Genomic DNA, 22,172 nt, shown 5'->3' with positions numbered 1-22,172 from the left:
TAGAATCCATATGTAGTGCAACTGCGAAAACAGGAACCTGTCAAAGAGGGACAGCTCCAGTATTTTCCACTAGCAGAGGGCAGTAAAGAAGTGGTAAGACTGCACCTTCTCAAAGGAAAACCACTTGGGAGACTGGTAATTCAGGAGAGGTCAGAGACACGAGGGAATAAAATAAAGCAAGGAAGAGAAATCCCTCAAATACACAACGGAAGAAATCTGCCAGCCAGATAATGGAATGTTTAAGTGCTGGTTGTTAGAAAATGACTTCTAGTGCACAAATATCGTGAGACAGTAATAGACAGTTCATCTAAAGTAGAGGAGAATGTAGACACACATGCGGCTATGTGTTAGTCAAGGTTTTGGAAATACTTTGTAAATGGGGTAGCCCACCTATTGGGCTTTCATGTTCTTTCACCATTTATTGAAATATATAGTACCTTTTGCAGTTACATTAATCTCCATTCCAAGAAAAATCAGTGCTGGTACTGTACGTATTTTTAAGTTGATAATTATACTTTTTCCCCATAATTATTGCTTTTTTAAAATCATTTTATTGAGGGCTTATACAACTCTTATCACAATGCATACATACATCCATGGTGTCAAGCATATTTGTACATTTGTTGCCAGTCATTCTCAAAACATTTGCTTTCTGCTTGAGCTCTTGATATCAACTCCTCATTTTCCCCCCTCCTTCCCTACTCCTCCCTCTCTCATGAACCCTTGATAATTTATAAATTATTTTTTCATATCTTACACTGTCCGACGTCTCCCTTCACCCACTTTTCTGTTGTCCATCCCCCAGGGAGGTTATATGTAGATCCTTGTAATCAGTTCCCTATAATTCTCTTACTGCTGTGTAGTTAAGTATACTTTTCACTAGCAAGACGATAGAAGCCTTAAAGGTGAGGGCAGGCTATACACATCCATGGTGTCCTCTCTAGCTTTAGTGCTATTAACATCAAGTCCACTTTGATGATTTCACAAGTTCCCAGGTGTTTACATTTTCCAGTTGTACGATACTTTAAACTTTAGTAATTGCTATTTTAATCGAATGGCATAATTGAGTGGAGAAGAAATCAAGGTATTTGGAAAGGTAAATACTTGATCATATGCATTAATTTTCATGTCTGGCTTTCTGTTTTATTGGTCTTCATTTATACATTTATATCACATTTTAATTACGGTATCTGTTAGGTAGAGATTCTTTGTTCTTTTCAGTTTCCCTTGGTAATATTTTGCATTTCCTTAAGAGATTTAGATTTGGTTTGGCTGGTCTGTTTTTTTCCTTGAGTGTGAAATATATGTGTGTGTGTGTGTGTGTGTGTGTGTATCCAGAAAAAGTTGAAATTCTGATGCTGACGATTATCATAAAAAATGAGAGCCTACCGTTCAATTCAGTCACGTTTTTAATGTCAAAGCTATTTTGGTAGTTTCCTTATGGTTTATTACCATTTTGGTAAGCTTATTCCTTGATAATCACTTTTTTAAACCATTTTGTTGCTTTTTTTCTTATATAAATCTTAATGTTTTCTTGATAATTATGTCATTTGCATATAATGATACTTTAGGTCATCCTATCTAACAAAGATTCTTGATGGCATTGTGGGGTGAGTATTGCATTACTAACCACAGGTTGGTAGTTCAAACCCACTATACACCCATCAGGAGGAAGATGAAGTTGTCTGCTCCCAGAAAGATTTACAGTCTTAAAAATGCTCAAAAAATGAATCAAAATTGACTCCGCGACAATGGGTTTGGGTTTGATGGGAAGGAGTATCCAGCTTTATGCTTATGACTATTTCTCTTTAACTATATTGAATGTATTGCAATTTTGCATATTTCTCTTGTAACAGAAGTCCTGGCTGTTCCACCTTTCTTACAATTATGGCAGACAAATTGACAAGAATTGCTATCGTCAACCATGACAAGTGTAAGCCTAAGAAATGTCGACAGGAGTGCAAAAAGAGTTGCCCTGTGGTTCGAATGGGTAAGCTGTTTCGTGGGTTATTTAAAAGCAGTTGTCTTGATGCTTTTGTGTGGACTTTAGCATGGCCTTTGTTTTCCTTGGTTTATTTAAAATATAATAATCCTTTATTGGTTTGTAATTAAATTAACCTTTTTCCTTAGAAAAATCATAAAATAATGTATGACTTGCTATTTAAAAGTTAACTGAATGGGACATCAAACCTGGGTTTTGAATACTGAAATTCTTATTTTACAAAGGACTGCCTGTCTTTGATAGTTTCTCATCTTTAAAAGCAAAGATTGAAAAGCTTAGTAAGGAATAACAATTACCCATAAGGTAATTACCTGGCTTACCTGATTAAATACATTTTTCAACAATTCAGAGTTGCTGAATTACTCTATGCATTTTTCAGTATCACTGATATAGCAGTGTTTTTTATTTCAGAAAACATAAAATGCTTCATTTTTAAGGTATATCATATTTCTTAACACACATAGCATGTGCACGCATAGGGAAATAACATGAAAGGAGGTGGCACTATTTGCAAAAATGGTATAAGGTATAAGATGCGTTGTTTTCATTAAAATACGATATTTTAATTGAAGACTCAAAGTTAGTTGGCCTAAAAATAACTTTTTAAACATTGGTTAATTTTAGACTAACAAATTCATAAATTTTTAAAAAAAATTAACTGATGCCTGACAAGGCAATTCATTCATAATAAGTAAAAACAAATTAGATTCAGAAATTATCTCACACAAAGCCTTGATAAAGACAACATTGCAAATGAGTTTTTATTTTTGAGAAACTGCTGCTGTGGAATTTGGGACCAACATTGTATAAGTAGCAATTTTCAGAAAACTAGATCAAGAAAAATGACTTGACTCATATTTTTCTCTACCAGGAAAGCTATGCATAGAGGTTACACCCCAGAGCAAAATAGCCTGGATTTCTGAAACTCTTTGTATTGGTTGTGGTATTTGTATTAAGGTAAGTTATAATGTGTATTTTACTCATTGTGTTTTTCTGTGTTAACCAGGGGAACTCACCTTTGAGTAAGAAAATGCTTCATATCAGAGAGCAATTATGAGAGGGTACCGCTCCCCCCCTCCCCCCCCCAAAAAGGGAAAGTTTTTCCCCCAAAGCTATGAATTTAAATTTTTTTTACAAAACAAACTTAGCACCTTCACAGTACTCTCCATTACACTTAATACATTTGTCAAATCTGCAATTCTATTCTTGAAAACATTTTCTAAACTCATCTGTTTGGATGGCTGAAAGCACAGCACCTCCCTCGATTTTTTTCTTTATCTTTTCTATGTTGGTCATCAGATCAATGTCCTTTTATGTCTCTTCATTCACAGAAACAGAGAAGTCGCAAGGAGTGAGTTCAGGTGCATGGGCAAGTGAGGCTTGCTGTTTTTTGTCAAAAGCTGTCACTGAGGTGGCTATTGTCATGGTGGCATAACTTGTCTCCTGTCTGCCAAAAATCAGGCCTTTTTTTTCACACACTGTTATGTAGTCTTTTCAGAACCTCTGTGTAGAAAGCTTGATTAACAGTCTGACCTGCTGAAACGAACTCCAAATGTACTATGAGTCAGCATTTTCATTTCATTTATTTGGGAAATTGAGAGACGTCCAGAATGAGGTTTGTCATCAATTGGTATTTCACCTTTTTTGAAACGAAATTTCACAGCCGCACACTATTCTCTTAAATCGGCCACCACAAAAAACGTGGTTTGAGTAAAACTGCTTTTATGAAAAAATTCACTGTGACCAGAGAGAACCTTCCCAGCCAAAGCCACTGGGTATACTAACTCAGAGCAAGGCTGCTCTATGCTAATGCTTACTATAAAAGCTCCACTCTGCCAAGCACCATTCCAGTTTTAAAACATAACCACCTAGTCCAAATGAAGTCTGACATTAGTCCATAAGTCCTTCTTCATCCTTATGCAGTCACATGCAGTGATGCAAATACAGGAAGATCACAGGCCAGAGGGTGCAAAGTCTTGTGGATCCAGTGGCAGTGGAAGCATCTCAGCACTGGTGCAGGCCTCCACATGGCTCCTCCAGCTCTCTGAGTGTGGCTCTTCAACAGGAAGGTGAAGCAGAGTGAGAGAGGCTCTTGTGGGTTTTAGCGAGTCTGCTTTGTAGCTTGTCAACAGGAAGATGAAGGTAGAGAGGAAGTTTCCAGGATCCCCGTGAGAAGGCCATGCCCACAAGGAGTCATCGTCAGACTGTGACCTGATTGACAGGCTAAACCCCATTGACATGAAATTGTGTAACTACCACCTTCATCAAGCAAATTTGTGATGTGAATATAACTGAAAATAACTTTTAAAGACAATGTAAAGCAAAGGATAAAGAATATGAATCTTGAAAATGGCATTTTTGTGTAAATTATATAATATTACTGCTTTTGTAGTACACCACCAGGGCTCCTTTCCATGGGATGTCTGATAAAAGGTATTAAGTATCTTGAAAGGAATGTTTCCTTATATTTTCAAAAAAGGAAATAGTTTTAGGTATCTTTGAAATCTATCTGGATAATTAACCAGAAACCAGTGTGGAAAACAATAGCAGTAGAAACATGCAATTTGTACACGCAGTTAACAGTAATAGCAATACTCCAGTGAAGCTCGTGTTCATAATTTATTATATAAAAATCAAAGTCAATAACTTTATGCCCTGACTCCTACATTTCTTTTCTAAGCTAAAGGTAGACATTTATCATTCATAAGTCAGAAGCCTAAAGTCTTCAGAAAGACTTAGTGTCGCACAAAAAAAACATTGAGATATATTAACTACTTATTTTAGCAGAAAACAGAATAACCCAACTATAGAAGAAGTATGGGCAATTCGGTGAAAGCACTTAGAAATTAGGATAAATATCATTTGTTTTGTTTTTGACTTAGATGTCGTAGATGGTGGGAAAGGAGCCCTGCTGGCGTAATGGGTTCACACATTGAACTGGTAAAAGCAAGGTCAGTGGCCTGAATCCACCAGTCAGTCCCTGGAGAAAGAGAAGGGTGCCTGCTCCCGAAAGATTTGAACTCTGAATACACTCAAACTGACTGAGTTGTGTGACTGAGTTTGTGGTTGTGGGAATGCTTTTGAAAAATCTATTTTCTTTCCTTGCTGTTACAGGAAATAAGAAATGTCAGTGCTTTTCAAAGTATACACTTAAGTTGCTAAAAAGACAATAATCTGTGGAGGTTGAGGCATACTGCGTTTCCCCCCCCCCCCCATTTGGTATGGTTTTTGTAGATATAGAGAGATTTAGACTATTTGCACTGTATAACATTTTAAATATATTAATGGAAAGTGGATATAGAGAGTTCTGTAAAAGGGAACCTCCACTGCCATGAAAGTATAGTTTATATAAAAATTAATAACTAGTTATTTCATTAAAAGGTAAAGGGGGTGTATGTGATTGCTTTATTTTTTATGTTCATTTAACTTGTAGAATAGAAATTGACTGAGATCTTTATGCATACAGACTTTGAATTGGAGTCATTAGCACTCACTCGTTCAACAGTTCTGCTAAGCAAACCTGTAGTTTAAAGTTAAGCCTTTGGGTGTACCTCTCTTGTCATCTTTACTGCTAGATAAATTTTTCTTAGCCACCTGTGTGCCATTAAGTAGATTCCAACTTGTAGCCCTGAAGGAGCGAGTAGGACTACCCTATAAGGACGAATGTTTACAGAAGTAAACTGCCATGGCTTTGTCCTGTTGAGTGACTGGTGGGTTTGGAATCTGATCTATGTTTAGGAGCTGAACACTTAACCATATTCTCTCTCTCAAGTAACTTTCCTATTCTTGATTTTTGGGCATTTATCTGATAGTCAAATATGCTTTTCCATGACTGAGTTGTTTTTATAAAACTGAAGCACCATTTTCATGTGAGAGAATAAGATGTTGAGTTTTGCATGCACACAGTATTCATGCAGGTGTCGGTGGGATCTAAATAGCCAGAAAACATGCAACCCTACAGGCCCTTTCCATGTATATAGACAAGGAAACAGAAGGAGAGGGATAATTGAAGACGTAAGGGAAACTGTGTCATAGGTTGAATATGGAATTGTATACTCTGGCCTCTTCCAAAACCAAACCAAACTCAACTGCCGTCCATTCAATCAATTCTGACTCATAGTAACCCTATGGGACAGGGAAGAACTGCCCCTATTGGTTTCTGGGACAGTTATTTTGACGGGAGTAGAAAGCCTTGCCTTGCATGGAGTGGCTAGTGGCTTTGAACTGCTGACCTTGTTAGCCACCCAATGGATAGCCTTTCTTTAGTCTGCCTTTTAAAACCTCAAGTTTCTGTAAGGTTTTTCAGCAAATGCCTAGGATTATGCCAGTCACTAAGTGGAACAAAAGCAATTGGATTTGTACCTTTAAAGAACAGTTTTTATCTCTCACATCTTTGTGAAATGCTGATATATGGAAGACTGCTTATAAAAATTAAAACTGTTCATTTAGTCATGTATATTTCTAAAAATTAATAAAGTTAATTCTTTAACAGAAATGCCCCTTTGGCGCCTTATCAATTGTCAATTTACCAAGCAACTTGGAAAAAGAAACAACACATCGATATTGTGCGAATGCCTTCAAACTTCACAGGTATATTCTCGAATCCACACTCTGCTTTCCTTCGGTCAATGTTAAGTGTAAGATGCATTTAGAATTTTCAGAGAAATGCGGGGTGGGGGTGGGGTGGTGTATGAAACATCCGTGAAAGAGTATAATATACCATACTGCAGAATCATATTGTATATTTCAGTGTTTCCCTCTGGCTAACATTAGAATTGCCTTTTAAAATGCATGGGTTTATCCCAGATGAGTTATATACAAATATCTGAATTATAGTATGTGGATCGTTGTATTTCAGAAGTTGCCAGTTGATTCTAATGTACAATCAGAGTTGAGAATCACTAGTGTACATAGTACCTTAAGCCACAAAGTGGCTTTTAAGTGAATTTGTTTGATTTTATTTGGCCATTAAACTTAACGTATATACTCAAGTATAAGCCGACCTGAATATCAGCTGTGGCACCTAATTTTACCACAAAAATTTCATTAAAAATGTGTTAGGCAAGGGCTCAAGTATAACACAAACATTTTGAGAATGATGAGGGCAACAAAGTTGCTTGACACAATGGATGCATGGATTGTGATAAGAGCTGTACGAACCCCCAATGAAAAATTTTTTTTTAATGCTAGGACACTCGGCTTATACACAAGTATATAGTATAATCTCTAGAGACTGGTAGTCCAAATTTGGACATATTTTTTGGATGCATTTTATTAAGTGACAGGCAAATCCTCTAATTATTAGATACTGTTAACTGCCAAACACTAATATTTGAGTCTAGTTTTCACTAATAAAAAGGAATTTCTCAACCTGCCAGCTTTAAGGGGCCTACGGCAGCAGGGAGAAAGACGTGGAGTATTTCTGGTTGGTATGGTACTTCTCTCCTTGTAAGTAAAGGGCAGGCCAGGAAAAGAAAAGATAGTGTGTGGTTGCACGTGCTGTATAATTTTTCTACCAAAGCTTTTGTCATACAGTAAAACAGGCTTATATGTAAAGAACATATTATTTTAGAATGGACTTTGAATAAATAAAATTGGAGTAAGATTGGTCATGGATGCATTCCTAACAATTGACAGTTTAAAATTAATCATGGCTGTTGCTTCTTAATAGCCAATAATGTCTGGCCAATGTCTCTTAGCATATTTTTGAATGTTTGTGCAGTGCAAGTGCATTACAATATACCATTCATATATGATTAATGATTTCTCCCTAAATCTGAATTATTTTCATATCCTTCTCACAGGTTGCCTATTCCTCGTCCAGGAGAAGTTTTAGGGTTAGTTGGAACTAATGGTATTGGAAAGTCAACTGCTTTAAAAATTTTAGCAGGAAAGCAAAAACCAAACCTTGGAAAGTATGATGTATGTATACTACCTTATAAAAATGAGTACTTTGGGTTTCTTTTATGAGACTTAAGGGGATATCTATCTGGGTTTTTTTTAGTGTTCTTAAACTTTTAAGATCTATGGGATTGATACTGAGATAATATATATAAATCAAGCAATTCCTTTTTAATTAAAATCAATTCATGGTGCATAACTTTACATTATACATTTCCTTAACTGATAAATCTTGATGTAAAATTAAATCCACCTCCAATTTAAAAATATTCTATTTGAGTATGCGTCTTGTGTTTATAAAAGATTTAGCATATTAAGACTCTCCTTAGTGAGAAAGTAATTGTTGATGCCATACTATGCTTTTTTTCTACTTTTGCAGTCATCTGTTATTAAATTTACATAACCATAGGGTCTTTTTGTAGGATCCACCTGATTGGCAAGAAATTTTGACTTACTTTCGAGGATCAGAATTGCAAAATTACTTTACCAAGATTCTAGAAGATGACCTAAAAGCTATTATTAAACCTCAATATGTGGACCAGATTCCCAAGGCTGCAAAGGTCAGTTTCCTATTTAGGTAGAAATTTTTTGTGTTACAGTTATTGAGAAAGGAAGAAAAAAAATCAAAGTAAACTTACTTTGTAACTTTTTCAACATTGAAGAAATTAGTAACTATTTCCAATATTTCTTCACAGGGCACAGTGGGATCTATTTTGGACCGAAAGGATGAAACAAAGACGCAGGCAATAGTATGTCAACAACTTGGTACGTATTTTGTGTATGTGCTTTAATCAGTTTGGGGCTTTATCATTATATGAATTGCTAATGTAAGTGGGAAATTTTCTAGTAATTGTCTTATCTACTTTTTGTGTTACATGATTTTCAATTGACTTACTCAAACAAAAATATTCAAACCAATGAATGATATGAAGTAACATGCAGAATAATTTTTTTTCTGGAAGAGATAAAATAATACTTGTAAGATTGAACACAGTTCCTCTATGTTCTTTGTAGATTTAACCCATCTAAAAGAACGAAATGTTGAAGATCTTTCGGGAGGAGAATTGCAGAGATTTGCTTGTGCTGTTGTTTGCATACAGAAAGCTGATATGTAGGTTATGTTTACCTCTTTTGTCTATATTAATCCTTATTTTAGAGTTTTTGTAATTTTGTTCAGATAGCATGATTTTGATAACAGTTAATTGAAATAGTGTAGTATCTACGAAGTCTCACCTCATTTCATGCTCAATGGTTCTCAACCTTCCTAATGTCACAACTCTTTAACACAGTTTCTCATGTTGTGGTGACCCCACCAACCACAAAATTATCTTTGTTGCTACTTCAGAACTGTAATTTTGCTACTATTTTGAATCGGGTGACCCCTATGAAAGGGTTGTTCTACACCACCACCCCCCCAAAGGGGTCACGACCCACAGGTTGAGAACTGGGGCTCTAGCTGACGTTATTCCTGCAGGGGTAGAAAAAAGAACCTTCTTTCTGGATGAGTAATTTACAAAAGGAATGGTTTTCAAAGCCTTTGGTTTGCAAAGTCAGTTGTTTAAAATTTAAAGACTTTAACTATTCCCCTGGCCTGGAAGCTTTTTAAAATGTCTTGAGTAGAATAAGAAGTCCTAAGCCCACTATCAAGGTAATGTGTCGTGTGAGGAAGAAAAGAGGTCAAAATAAACAATTTTATTGACCTTTTAGTGCCTTCTCCCAGATAGGTGTTGCTTCCATTTTTCCCCACATTTATACTTAAGCATCCAGTCCCAGACTAGTTCAACACCACCAAATGTATGAGTTTTATGCTATGGCCTCCTTTAAAACGCTCATTGTGTGAATGCTATGGACTTGCTCATTAAAACAAAAAGGTCTCTTAACATCTTCATACTGAATTAGAATGTTTCTTAAAGCTGCCAATTTGAAACATGACCTAATTTTGGAGGTACTCCTCAGACTTAGTATGCTTTTCATTTGTCGCTTTTCCATTTCTAACTGATAGAAATGATTTTATGATTACAGAGTAAACTTCATTTTTATATTGAGGGGGGGGGGTTGTGTTTAACCAGAGACTTTACTAGAGTTCTTTAAAATAATAAAATAGACTTGAGTAATATTTATTGTTCAATTTGTTATATTTTTTTCTTCTTTAATGTAGTTTCATGTTCGATGAACCTTCTAGTTACCTAGATGTCAAGCAGCGCTTAAAGGCTGCTATTACTATACGATCTCTCATAAATCCAGATAGGTAAGTACTGATCTGAGGTATGCCTGTACTGTTTTGTTTGGGGAGCTTTACAGATCAGTGAAGATTAAACACTGGAGGCAGCATTTCCATACCATCTAAAATGTTTCTTCCTCTATTCTAGACAGGGTTTTAAGGCAAGTTTTATTTACTATTCTTTTCCAGGAAGCCTAGGAATATATTATGAAATTCTGTGTAAACTCTTTATCATTATGAGAGGGCTTCAAAAAAAAAATCCATGGAAAAGATCCATTCTTCTTTAGTTTTATTTGTCCGCAAACTGAAATCTATATGTGGCTTTCCGGCAAGCAGATTCAAGTGCATATAGGAGACCGCCTAAAAACAGAAAACTAAAACTAATTTAGACCATTATAGGTAAGATATGCAGAGTTAATTCCATTTTTATCATCTTGCCTAGGAAAAGAAAACATTAATAGCCATTGTTATGCGAGCCCAACCACCACTACTCAATTGATTCCCATGGTATGTGAGGAAACACCTATTTAGAATTAGGTTCTTATAAGAGCACAAGAGAACGCCTTAGGGATCAAAGAAGGAACTGTAACTCCATTGAGTTTTACTAGTCTATCTAATGGGTCTTTCACACTTGAACAAGAAGTATTACCTTGTATTGGATTATCATAAATATAGAATGCTCCAAAACTGATGACTTTCCTAACAAAAAGGAGAATTAAACCAAAAAATTTACCTGTTGGTACATGGAATGTCAAGATAACATTGGAGAGGACATTAAAAAGGTTAATACCTCAGTTGGCTACATCTGAATTTAATCAAGTTTAATGTTTTGTTTTTTTTTAATCCTTTGAGAACAAAAAGAGGCCTTTATTACAGCACAGTCCAAGCACAAGGTGCAGTCTGTCCAATGGCAGGGTGAGGCCAGCTCCTCACTAGCCAGAGATGCTGGGTGCTTTCTCCACCAAGACTCGGCAGGGACGCCCTGTCCTACGTTTCCCCCACAACAGAAAAGGGCCAAACTTCACCACTCTTCATCATCCCCGTCCTCCAGGTCCAGCCAGGCTCTGGGTCAGGCAGCTGCTAGAGGGAACTGTGTGTGAGTGTCGGGAGAGGGGTGAACTGGAGACATGAAAGAAGCTTCCATGACTGTTCAAGGTTTCCGGGTCCCAAAAGCCTGGGGGTGCAGCCCCTGCTCCTCCTTTGGTGACCCTTGAAGACCGAGCTCAGCCAGGTAGCTGCCAGGCACTAACGAATCCCAGCCACCGGCACCTGCTGCTGCTTGTGGATCTTGTTGAAGAGCTCCATGTACTGGACCATGGTATCTGCTGGGCATACATGGCATCGTGTCTGTTCCCGAACACGGAGGGAGCCCCCGGCGTGTGGCTGCCTAGAAAACTGCAGGAACTCGAGCAGCAGGCTCCAGCAGTCACTGGCCACGACACAGGGGCCATACTCCACCTCCACGGAGATGCCCTGGGCGCTGGGCCCCATGGTTACGGTGCCCACCTTCACTAGGAAGTCACAGTACTGGTAGTGGGTGCCCCGGGTCTCAATCTTGCTGGCTTTGGTACTCTTGGCTGCCAAGGGTGGCAGCGGCCGTGTGGTAGGTCTCACAGTCCACACAAAAAGTTCCTTGTTTCTCTGCCCACAGCATCTCCAGTTTCCGGGTGAGGAGCTCCACAGTCTGCTGGATGCTCTTGCCCTCGGCCACAGGCATCTGAGACACACAAGTCACTCCCATGGCGAGGGGCAGGCGCGAGGGGCCTGCGGACGCTTGACAAGTTTAAGATTTTTACATTAAAATTATTTCATATATTTATAAATGGTTTTAAACAGCACATCACCCCTCACCACCCCAATTTAGAAAACAATTTTAAGTATGAATACTTGTACTGTGTCATATTCAGAGAAAATGTTTTATGGCTTTTGTTTACTGTGGTCTTTATTCTTTATGTGTTTATTGATTTTCTGGAATTTTAACTTTAGTAGGAAGAAATGAAAAGTGTTAGTTATTACATAAATGTCACATTTTAAAATGTAAAATTCTCTCTTGATTTTCAGGTATATCATTGTGGTGGAGCATGATCTAAGTGTGTTAGACTATCTCTCTGATTTCATCTGCTGTCTGTATGGTGTACCGAGTGCTTATGGTGTTGTCACCATGCCTTTTAGTGTAAGAGAAGGTAACTTGAAAAACTGCCCTTTCCCCAGCTTTCATGTTTAGAAAATATATTATGGCTGATATTAACAACTGTCTATACTCGAGTATGAGCCGACTAGATATCAGCTAGATGATTTTACCACAGAAACCGCATTTAAAATGTGCTGACAAATGGATGGATGTATGGATTGTGGTAAGAGTTTTATGAGCCCCCAATGAAGTGATTAAGTTAAAAAAAAATGCACTGAAAGACTCAGCGTATAAACAAGTATATACGGTAGTTTCATATTGTCCTGCAAATTATCCATTTTTGTGGTGATCTGGAATTTACACACACTACAGAATATGTATAAGTTTATAATTGTGTCTACAGCATCTATGTAGTGTTTATCATCTTTATCTGCAACATGCCAATATCTGGTAAAATTCCTAACTGCAGTGTTTACTTCGTGTTTCAAATCTGTCTGTAATCTATAGCCTGCATGTATGGGACCAAGGTTATATGTAAAAGCCCATAAGCTGGTGCAGTAAGTACATTCAATATTTTTTTTAATGCTTGTGGGTAAAGAGGGCCTCTCTGGCCTCTCCCTTCCCTGAATAAGCAAAGCAAGAGGAAAAACCCACCTACCACTGAGTGACCCCAGAAACAAAAATGCTAGTGTGTTCCCAGCCCTGGATACTTTTTCTGCTTTCAATTTTTCCACGTTTCATGTCATTGTTTACTTGCTCCCATTTACCTTAGTACCTCTCATCAGCTATATCCTAAGCTGGCAATTTTTAGTAGTACTCTCCTGCCTGGTGGTGTGGTAGCTTACTCATCAGACATTCCATGGGAAAGAGATGAGGATTTCTACTCTCAAAGATTTAAGCCTCAGAAACCTACTCTGTCCATAGAGTGACTGTGAGTCAGAATTGATGCAGTGATATTGAGGGTTTTTTTTAATCCCATACAGTACTTCTAGTGTCCGTTTAATGATGATACGGACACGACAATCATTCTTTCATGTTTGTCCATAATTTCTGTTATAGATGCCATGTCTATAGTCCATCCCATCCAAAAAGTAGTTATTGGTGAGATTTTCAATGTGCCTCACCTCTTAAAACCTTTCAAAATTATATATAACCCCCCCACCCCTGCTTTCCAACAGATAGTCATCCCTTCATGTCTATTCAGGCTATGTCCAACACATTATGTGTCCACAGTTCCTAAGGTTTTGTGGGTTGTTTGTTTTTTAAAAGGAAAAGCAGCTCTCCAATTTATTGTTTCCCCTACTGGTTTTAAAGATCCCAAATCCAGACCCTTGTAGCAGCACTGGATACCACAGGTGAAAAGCAGGTGGGTAAAGGCATAGGCATGGTTGTAGATGCAGGCTTTTGAGCTGTGCCCAGCAGGCAGGGAAGTGGCAGCAGGGACTAGGAGGCAGTAGCTGCTCCTGCAGCTCAGGCACGCAGAACAGGGACAGAGTAGCTCATTCACCACTTTTTCAGCCACCCTTGTTGTAACCCATGTCTCCAGCTCTGCCAACAGCTCTGGCAGAGCACTGGCAGGATAGGAAAAGCTACAAAGATGAACAGATGTGGGCAATCATAAAATTGTGTTGTTCACGTAACATCTTTCACAAAAAGTGTTGTGGACATTGAACAACTACCTGTAGCGAAATAAAAGCAGTGGAGGTAAAAGCACTATAAGCTATAAAGCTGAGTGAGTGCATTTGGGACACTTTTTTTTTTTTAATGACAAAAGTAGTGTAATAGGTAAGTGGAGACTGAATAACTGCTTTGATCGTGGTCTTTTATTTCTGAGTCCTTACCTGCTTGGTGAATTAGTTGACTAGACTTAATAGACACTAGGGTTCCGTCAAAAGGTGGTAAGTCATTTTATTGGGGACTCGTAAAATGCCTATCACAATTCATACATGTGTTAAGTACATTTGTTGGCATCATCATTCTCAAAACATTTGCTTTCTACTTGAGCCCTTGGCATCGGTTCCTCATTTTTCTGCTCCCTCCCTATGCCCCCTTCCATCATGAACTCTTGATAGTTTATAAGTTATTATTATCTTGTCATATCTTACACTGTCCAACGTCTCCCTTCACCCACTTTTCTGTTCCCCTTTCTACCCCACGCTCCCTCTACCCTCCCGATATTGGCACTCTCACCACTGGTCCTGGAATCCCTGTGTTTCAAGTTCCTATCTGTACCAGTGTACATCCTCTGGTCTGGCTGGATTTTTAAGGTAGAATTGGGATCATGATAGTGGGAAGAGGGGAGCATTTAGGAACTAGAAGAAAGTTATATGTTTCATCTTTGCTACACTGCACCCTGACCAGCTCGTCTCCTCCCTGCGACCTATCCAGTTGCCCACAAATGGCCTTTGGATCCTCAGTCTACACTCCCCTTCATTCACAATGATGTGATTTTTGTTCCTTGATGCTTGATACCTGATCCCTTCAACATCTCGTGATCTCACAGCCTGGTGTGCTTCTGTGTGGGCTTTGATGCTTCTGTGCTAGATGGCTGCTTGTTTGCCTTTAAAACCCCAGACACTATATCTGTTGATAGCCGGGCTGGCTCCATCAACTTTCTTCATCATGCTTGTTTATTGCCCCATTTGTCCTCAGTGATCATATCGGGAAGACAAGCACACGATAAGATTTTTTTCCTCCTTTCATGCCAGAAACACTGATCCTTTATATTGGAAAAATATGTTAAAGAGTAGAAAAGAGCATATTGACCAAAGCCATGTTTTGTCAGGAAATCATACAGATCAAATGCCCAAGCAAAGGGCTCTTTCGTTTTGTTCATGAAAAGTTCTTCACTGCTGATGACACTCCACAGATGTGTTGCACTGGGGAGAGTTTAGGGAATGTATTTCTTTGGATAGTCAGCCCTTGGGAGGCCAGAGTACCAGGTGAGTCTTCCACCTGACCTTTGGAAACAAGGTCATCCCAGGCTTGTACACATTCTGCTGTTTCTTCTTTGTCTTTAAATCATTTTATTAGGGGCTCATACAATTCAACACAATCCATACCTACAACATTCTTGTAAAGCACATTTGTACATTCATTGACCTCATCATTCTCAAAACATTTGCGCTCCACCTAAGTCCCTGGCAACGGCTCATTTTTTCCCCTCTCCCCCCATTCTTCCCTCCCTCAAGAACCCTTGATAATTTTTAAATTATTATTTTGTCATATCTTGCCCTGTCCGACGTCTCCCCTCACCCACTCTTTTGTTGTCCGTTCCCCAGAGAAGAGGTTACATGTAGATGGTTCCCCCTTTCTGACTTACCCTCCCAGTATCACCACTCACACCACTGTTCCTGAAGGAATCATCCACCCTGCATTTCCTGTGTTTCCAGTTCCTATCTGTACCAGTGTCCATCCTCTGGTCTAGCCAGATTTGTAACGTAGAATTGGGTTCATGATAGTGGGGGAGGAGGAAGCATTCAGGAACTAGAGGAAAGTTGTATTTTCATCATTGCTACGTTTAACCCTGACTGGCTCGTCTCCTCCCCGAGACCCTTCTGTAAGGGGATGTCCAATGGCCTACAAATGGGCTTTAGGTCTCCACTCCGCACTCCCCCTTATTCACAATGATAAGATTTTTTGTTTTGATGATGCCTGATACCTGATCCCTTCGACACTTCATGATCACACAGGCTGGTGTGTTTCTTCCATGTGGGCTTTATTGCTTCTGAGCTAGATGGCCACTTGTTTACCTTCAAGCCTTTAAGACCCTAGACGCTATCTTTTGATAGCCGGGCACCATCAGCTTTCTTCGCCACATTTGCTTATGCACCCATTTGTCTTCATCAATTGTATCAATTGAAGTGAGCACACAATGATAAGGTTTTTTTGTTCTTTGATGCCTGATAACTGATCCCTTTGGCATCTCGTGATCACATAGGCTGGTGTGCTTCTTCCATGTGGGCTCTATTGCTTCTCAGCTAGATGGTCGCTTGTATGCCTTTAAGACCCCAGACGCTATCTATACCTTTTGATAGCCGGGCACCATCAGCTTTCTTTACATTTGCTTATTCACCTGCTTTGTCTTCAGCAATCATGTCGGGTTATTTCACTTCTTAAAAACCTGCTAAATTGAAAAATATAATGAGTGGTAACGTAAAAGTGGATGCTTATATCACATGTGAAAACTGGATAGTTATGCTGTTTACTTGAAATTTTATTTCCCAAACTCAAAATTGTACATTAGTGTACAGAAATAATTCCATTTTTACTTTGTGTCAATATTTTAACTTAAAAACACAGCAGGAGTGAAATAGCAAGTACTATATTTTGTACCTGGTAATAAATTTTATATACCAATGACATGTCTTAATGTATAGATTTCATATTTTCTGTGTATGCACAGCTCACACTTGCATAAAAACATTGTATGCAGAGCAGCATATTATCAGAAATCTAGAAATTTTAAATCAGTGGCTAGGCTGTAGATTGTGTCTAACAGCCAGATTGGGGCTTTTATGAAGTGATTTCTTGCTAAGGAAAAAAAAATAATTCTGTAAATGGTCTTAATCAGCTCATAATGACTTTCTTGCCAACAGGTATAAACATTTTTTTAGATGGCTATGTTCCAACAGAAAACTTGAGATTCCGAGATGCATCACTTGTTTTTAAAGTGGCTGAGACAGCGAATGAAGAAGAGGTTAAAAAAATGTGTATGTATAAGTATCCAGGAATGAGGAAAAAGATGGGAGAGTTTGAATTAGCAATTGTAGCTGGAGAATTTACAGATTCTGAAATCATGGTGATGCTAGGGGAAAATGGTAAGTTTTTTCTTATTTTTGTGCTTAATTTGAAATTGAATATCTTGTCACAGTCCTAACTATTCTATAAAACACTGTGACTCAGGTGTAAGACAGGAAGCTGGTTTGAGACCTTAAGATTTCACGATACCACATGTGTTAGACTGGGCTCACGAGAGAAAATCCAGGGACACTTCTGTATGTGTGAGAGAGCGTTATATCAAATAGCAATTGTATATTGAGAAAACCGCCCAGGCCAGATCAAGGTCATAAGTCTGATATTAGCCCCTAGGTCCATTACTAGTCCATAAATCCTTCTTCAGACTCACTTAGTCATATTGAATGATCTAAAATATAGGAAGATCACAGGCTGGAAGGGGGGGATCTTGTAGATCCAGTGGTTAGGGAAGCATTTCAGCGCTGGTATAGGGTCTGGTGCCTCCTCCAGTTCTCCAAGTGTGGCTCGTCAACAGGAAGGTGAAGCAGAGAGAGGAAGAAAGAGGCTTGTCAACGGGAAGATGAAGTCAGAGAGAGTGTGGGACCCACCTCCAGGGAGAAATGACGTTTCCAAACATCAGGCTGTGACCTGATTGACAGACAAAACTCCACCCCTTCGTTTTTAATACCCTCAAGTTGATGCAAGATTATATAACTACAACAGTTTTATACTTTTGTGACAGTATATAATGTCATAAATTCAAGTTCATAGTTCTTGTTTTACAACTTTCAGTGAAAATAACAGGGTTTTTTTCCCCTCCCTTAACTGGTCTTTCTATAAGTTGATAGGGTATTTATCTTGGAACCTAACTAGGGAGGAAAGGATAAATTGATAGTTAAAAAGCAAATAAAATGTTTGTGCCCGGTTCTATTTGAAGCTTTCCTTGTCTGGAATTTAAGTTTCCCTTTTTAAAAATAGCTATGTTGGCATCATTTTTAATATTAGATGCCATCAAAAGTAAAGATGTTAGATGCAATTGACTACCAAATAATGGAATATGACTTTCTTAATTTAAAAATGCACAAAATAATACCTGACAATAAAAATGTTTAAGATAAAAAAGATTTGCATTGTAATCTCTAATAGCCTATAAAAATTCTTTTAAGGATCTAATTTCTGAGATTTAATTTGGTTGTAGTTAATATTTTATATAAATATTAAAATGAAAATATATAAAATAGTACTTATAAAATATTCTATACTGTGTTGATATTTTAGTTGAATGTCTTTTTAAAAGAAAACTAACCGAGATTTAGGTCAGACTTTGTAAGACCTACACTCGTTAATTGAAAGTATTATTTTAAGCATTAGTCGATATATATGCTTACCAAATTAGTTCATGTGGGTACATGCAAAGAGAAAAAAGTTTACTGTGGCAATAATTCCTTTTGTAAGAATTAATAATCAAACTAATCCCAAGGTGTTGGAAATTGAAACAAACCCATAAGTTCTTTTCTTGAAAGATGCTAGTCTGCTCCATTTCCGACTACTCCCTTGAGTAGCCCTTGTAAGTTTCTGGGTTCTGCAGATTGTTGAAGTATCTCATTTGTTGGTGGGTACTGTTCAAAAGTCAGGCGGGGTAATCGATGCTGGGGCCAGAGGACTTGCTCCACTCCTGGCTCTTGCCAAAGCCCCTGCTTCTTGGTAAGCTCATTTTACATGCAGCAGGATGGCAGTGTGGGGAATCCTGTTCACAGTTACTCACAGGCAAATCTTATCAGTTTCTTTTGGTGGGAGTTATATGGTACACATTTCACCCTAATATATTCTCCACCCCTGTACTGGATCTTACCTATGCATGTGTGTCTCAAGGCCTCTGATAGGATGCTTCCAGCAGGCATTGACCTCCCACTAGGCTTTTCCTCAGATCACTGTAGCATTCCTGCCATCCACTAGAAGTAACCTGTACGAAGATCTCCACTTAATCTCATCCTACTCCTCCCTGTTAGGAGATAATGCCCTCCAAAATGGAGCTGTTGTCCCAGGCATATGAAATTGAGCATTGTGTCACATAAGGGTTTATGTCTGGCTGGTAGGGCCATATTAATTTTAAGTCATGTAGGACATAGTGTTTTTCTGTAAGTTACAAGAGTGTTTGAGGTCAATGCTTTTATTGTGTTTGTAGGTACGGGTAAAACGACGTTTATCAGAATGCTTGCTGGAAGACTTAAGCCTGATGAAGGAGGTAGTTTAATGTTAATTCTTTTCACTTTGTTCTATGTAGTATTTGAAGATCTGAGCCTATTTCAGTGTCTTGATTTTTGTTGTTGTTGGTGTTTTTCCATTCTACAGGAGAAGTACCAGTTCTAAATGTCAGTTATAAGCCACAGAAGATAAGTCCCAAATCAACTGTGAGTTTATTAAACAAACAAAAAATTTGTTTGTACCTCTTTCTTTAATCTTTTACTCCATTAAAAGTCTTTATGGTTTTATCCATTTTAAGGATGGCAAAGGACCTGGCAGTGTTTCTTTCTGTTGTAGACAATGATGCTATGAATCGGAACAGTTTCGATAGGTCTTTAAAACAAGTTTTAATATTTTTTAAAGAGGCTAAGGTAGGGCTATGGGATTATGGCCTTAGCTTCATTTTCATTACTAGGAGTAATGTGCTTAAGATCTGTTTTGTATCTTTTCCCAAAGTAAACCTTTAATGAAATTTAATGCAATTTGTACTGCAAAAATTAGAAAAAGCCCCCCGAGTAAGAGAAAATCAAGTATAGGTAAACTGCTAAGAGCCAGAGCTCACTGGGTCTCCCTTATTTTCTGGACCTCATTTCTTGGAAAAGGTTTCCTGTACATTTTCGTTTGCAAGTTTGACTGTAATTAATAAGGGACTTGTATTGTAATGCAGAAAGAAGGTTTATAACTCCGTTTTTTAATGGGCAAAGGGTTTGAATGGGCATTTCTTAAAAGATCTATAAATGGCCAGTAAACATAATAAAAGATGCTTAGCATCATTAATCATTAGGAGATAGCTAATCAAAACTAGAAAGGGGTATTGTCTTCATTCCCTACTGGCTAAAATTTAAAAGCTAGTGAATGTTGGTGAGGATATGGAATAATGTGAACCCTTATCTATTGTTAGTGAATAATGAAATAAGAGAGCAGTTTAGAAAATAGTTGCCAATTTCTCCATTTAATAGTTACCTAAGAACCAGCAATTCTTTTAACAATTTATCTAAAAGAAAGACATGTAAAAGCAAAAAACATGTAGAGCGTTATTCATAATGGCTAAAAATTCTAAAAGTCCCGAAACCCATGAACCGTCAAATAGTTACAGAAAAGGTAATGTATCCATATAAAGGAATAATATTTAAAAATAAACGAAGCGCTGCTACACTGCAACATGGAGAAATCTTGAAAACATGCTTACTATTTTGAAATATGATTGCTGTTTTTGTACTTGTTGGACATAATGGATTTTTAGCAAAATCTCAAAACATGCTGTTACTGTCTGAGCATAATACATAATACTGTCAATATCTGTTGGTGGCAAATTGTTCTTTTGCTCTGGAATTTTGCCCTATTTAGCTTCATTAGTAGAAGAGTTCTGTACTGAAATTACTATCGTTTAAATGTTTTCCAACAAAAACAGGGAAGTGTTCGCCAATTATTACATGAAAAAATAAGAGATGCTTACACTCATCCACAATTTGTGACGGATGTAATGAAGCCTCTTCAGATTGAAAACATCATTGACCAAGAGGTATTTTAAAATCATTGGTTTTGCCTTTAACTTTGGTGTTTCTTCATAGCTCACTAAACATCTTCTCCAAACAGGTACAGACACTATCTGGTGGTGAACTGCAGCGAGTTGCTTTAGCTCTTTGTTTGGGCAAACCTGCTGATGTGTATTTAATCGACGAGCCCTCCGCTTATTTGGATTCTGAGCAGAGGTTGATGGCAGCACGAGTGGTCAAACGGTAAATGTCTTGCCCGTGGGAGCGCGGCCGGCTAGTGGCCCGCAAGTGTGCTTGATATTCACAGGGAATGCCTTAGGATGCAATACTGCTATGAAAACAGCTCATAATTCTTTTCTTTTAGCTTCATACTCCATGCCAAAAAGACAGCCTTTGTTGTAGAACATGACTTCATCATGGCTACCTATCTAGCAGATCGGGTCATCGTTTTTGATGGGATTCCATCTAAGAATACAGTTGCAAACAGGTAACATTAATTCTAAATGTTCAATGCTAAAGTAAGTTCTAATAAATAAACTTTTTGTCTACAATTTTCCTCTAAGCATTAAAGTAATACCACTTCAGTTTGAAGGAGTCAGTCAGAAACTCTAGCATGATTCTGTGATGGTGGGACCATGTAGAACAGCAATTTTCAGGCTTAATCTGGTATTGCATTCCTGACCCAGGTAAATAAGTATGACGTACTTTAGGCCCCTCACATTTCATTTTCTTTCGGTTTAATGTTTATCTGCTTCATTAGTTGGATTTCCTAATAAGATTCATTGTTTTTTGTTTTATTTTTAAATCCTTAAAAACCACTGAAATAGTACATGCCAGACAAGACCCAAAGTGGTTACATGATGTGCCAAACTTACATTGAGAGCAGATCCCAAACATCTGATACTGATCTATGGTTAGCATAATGATTCTCTCCTTGTTCTTATTTTTCCTTATTGGCCTAATTGAGAGTACTTTTAGGAAGAGTATGTGGGTGGGACAAACATTAACTGCTTCATTACTAGCTGTTTGAACCCCCATGAGAGCAGCCTTGAAAATCCAATTCCAGGCAGCTCACAACAAGGTCATGGAAAATTAATCTTCAAAAAAGTGTGTGGAAAGTTCCTTAAAGATTATAGCTTTCGAAATTCCTGCCTCCTGTGTCACTAGGAGCTGGTATGGGCTTGATAAGCACTGGAGTTTGCTTTCGACATGTTTATGGAGGTTGGGGGGGGGGTAGAGTTGCTGCTTCAGTAATTCATTCAGCAAATGGAAGTACAGTCAGTCAACAGTCACAGATTATTTTATAAATTTACAGACCACAATTTACCTATGACCCACAATCAGTATTCCCAGTGCTTTAGCATGCACATTCAAAGACATAGCCATGTAGTAAGCTGCAGTGGCCAGTGTTCAAGTTCCCAGCTGAGGCAGACAGCAAGA

General features: G+C 38.0%; 1 protein-coding gene and 1 pseudogene across 1 annotated transcript in view; one reads left to right on the top strand and one right to left on the bottom strand.

The window, feature by feature from the left end:
- The window catches only part of ABCE1 (ATP binding cassette subfamily E member 1), a 29,592-nt gene that overhangs the window by 2,684 nt on the left and 4,736 nt on the right, over window positions 1-22,172 (top strand). Inside the window, exons 2-16 of the mRNA XM_075543738.1 lie at window positions 1,857-1,990; window positions 2,874-2,959; window positions 6,495-6,592; window positions 7,807-7,924; window positions 8,326-8,463; window positions 8,599-8,668; window positions 8,918-9,014; window positions 10,062-10,151; window positions 12,186-12,307; window positions 16,854-17,075; window positions 19,178-19,237; window positions 19,345-19,403; window positions 20,648-20,758; window positions 20,833-20,975; window positions 21,097-21,219. Coding sequence (XP_075399853.1) covers window positions 1,888-1,990; window positions 2,874-2,959; window positions 6,495-6,592; window positions 7,807-7,924; window positions 8,326-8,463; window positions 8,599-8,668; window positions 8,918-9,014; window positions 10,062-10,151; window positions 12,186-12,307; window positions 16,854-17,075; window positions 19,178-19,237; window positions 19,345-19,403; window positions 20,648-20,758; window positions 20,833-20,975; window positions 21,097-21,219 — 1,640 coding nt within the window. The 5' untranslated portion in view covers window positions 1,857-1,887. The remainder of the gene's footprint in view (window positions 1-1,856; window positions 1,991-2,873; window positions 2,960-6,494; window positions 6,593-7,806; window positions 7,925-8,325; window positions 8,464-8,598; window positions 8,669-8,917; window positions 9,015-10,061; window positions 10,152-12,185; window positions 12,308-16,853; window positions 17,076-19,177; window positions 19,238-19,344; window positions 19,404-20,647; window positions 20,759-20,832; window positions 20,976-21,096; window positions 21,220-22,172) is intronic.
- Window positions 11,370-11,883, bottom strand: LOC142442612 (mediator of RNA polymerase II transcription subunit 20 pseudogene; annotated as a pseudogene).

This window comes from Tenrec ecaudatus, chromosome 3, assembly GCF_050624435.1.
Source record: "Tenrec ecaudatus isolate mTenEca1 chromosome 3, mTenEca1.hap1, whole genome shotgun sequence".
Lineage (NCBI taxonomy): Eukaryota > Metazoa > Chordata > Mammalia > Afrosoricida > Tenrecidae > Tenrec > Tenrec ecaudatus.
Note: the sequence above shows the minus strand (reverse complement) of the source record. Positions and strands in the feature narration are given on the sequence as shown.